This window comes from Cibotium barometz, chromosome 8 (genome assembly GCF_041138505.1).
Source record: "Cibotium barometz isolate CiBa-2024 chromosome 8, ASM4113850v1, whole genome shotgun sequence".
NCBI classification, from domain to species: Eukaryota; Viridiplantae; Streptophyta; class Polypodiopsida; order Cyatheales; family Cibotiaceae; genus Cibotium; species Cibotium barometz.
Window position 1 is genome coordinate 25,979,077 of NC_141053.1, and position 395 is coordinate 25,979,471.

A 395-nucleotide genomic window follows, 5' to 3' on the forward strand; every position below is an offset into this window, starting at 1 on the left:
AGCCGGCCAAGTACATGGATCTTGAAAGTGCAAGAGTCTGAGGTGTGTGTTGAAGTAAAAGAAGAGGTTGTTCTTTGAAGATCTTTAGAGGATCCTACACATTTGAGGTTCATCCCAAGGGATGGGTCATACCCCCTATCAAATGTTGGTGACAAGGCAATGAGAAAATAGACACACCTAAGCTACAAGTGACAATGCCATATGGAACTACATACAATGTTTATGTAAATGGGTGCTACAGTTTGCTTAAAGTGCATGAGTACTTGATATCCTAATGGGTGTGATAGAGAGAGAGAGAGAGAGAGAGAGAGAGAGAGAGAGAAAGAATGCAACAATGCTACTATACGCTCCAATGAGGATGGTGAGGAAAACTTCCCAAACGCCACCATTTTTGT

At 42.0% G+C, this 395-nt stretch overlaps 1 protein-coding gene across 1 annotated transcript in view; it reads left to right on the forward strand.

Annotated features, from left to right (window-relative positions):
• Positions 1–92, forward strand: part of LOC147636092 (uncharacterized) — a 1,056-nt gene extending 964 nt beyond the window's left edge. Inside the window, exon 1 of the mRNA XM_086801090.1 lies at positions 1–92. This exon is cut by the window's left edge and continues 964 nt beyond it. Coding sequence (XP_086657216.1) covers positions 1–41 — 41 coding nt within the window. The 3' untranslated portion in view covers positions 42–92.
• Positions 93–395: the final 303 nt, after the last annotated feature.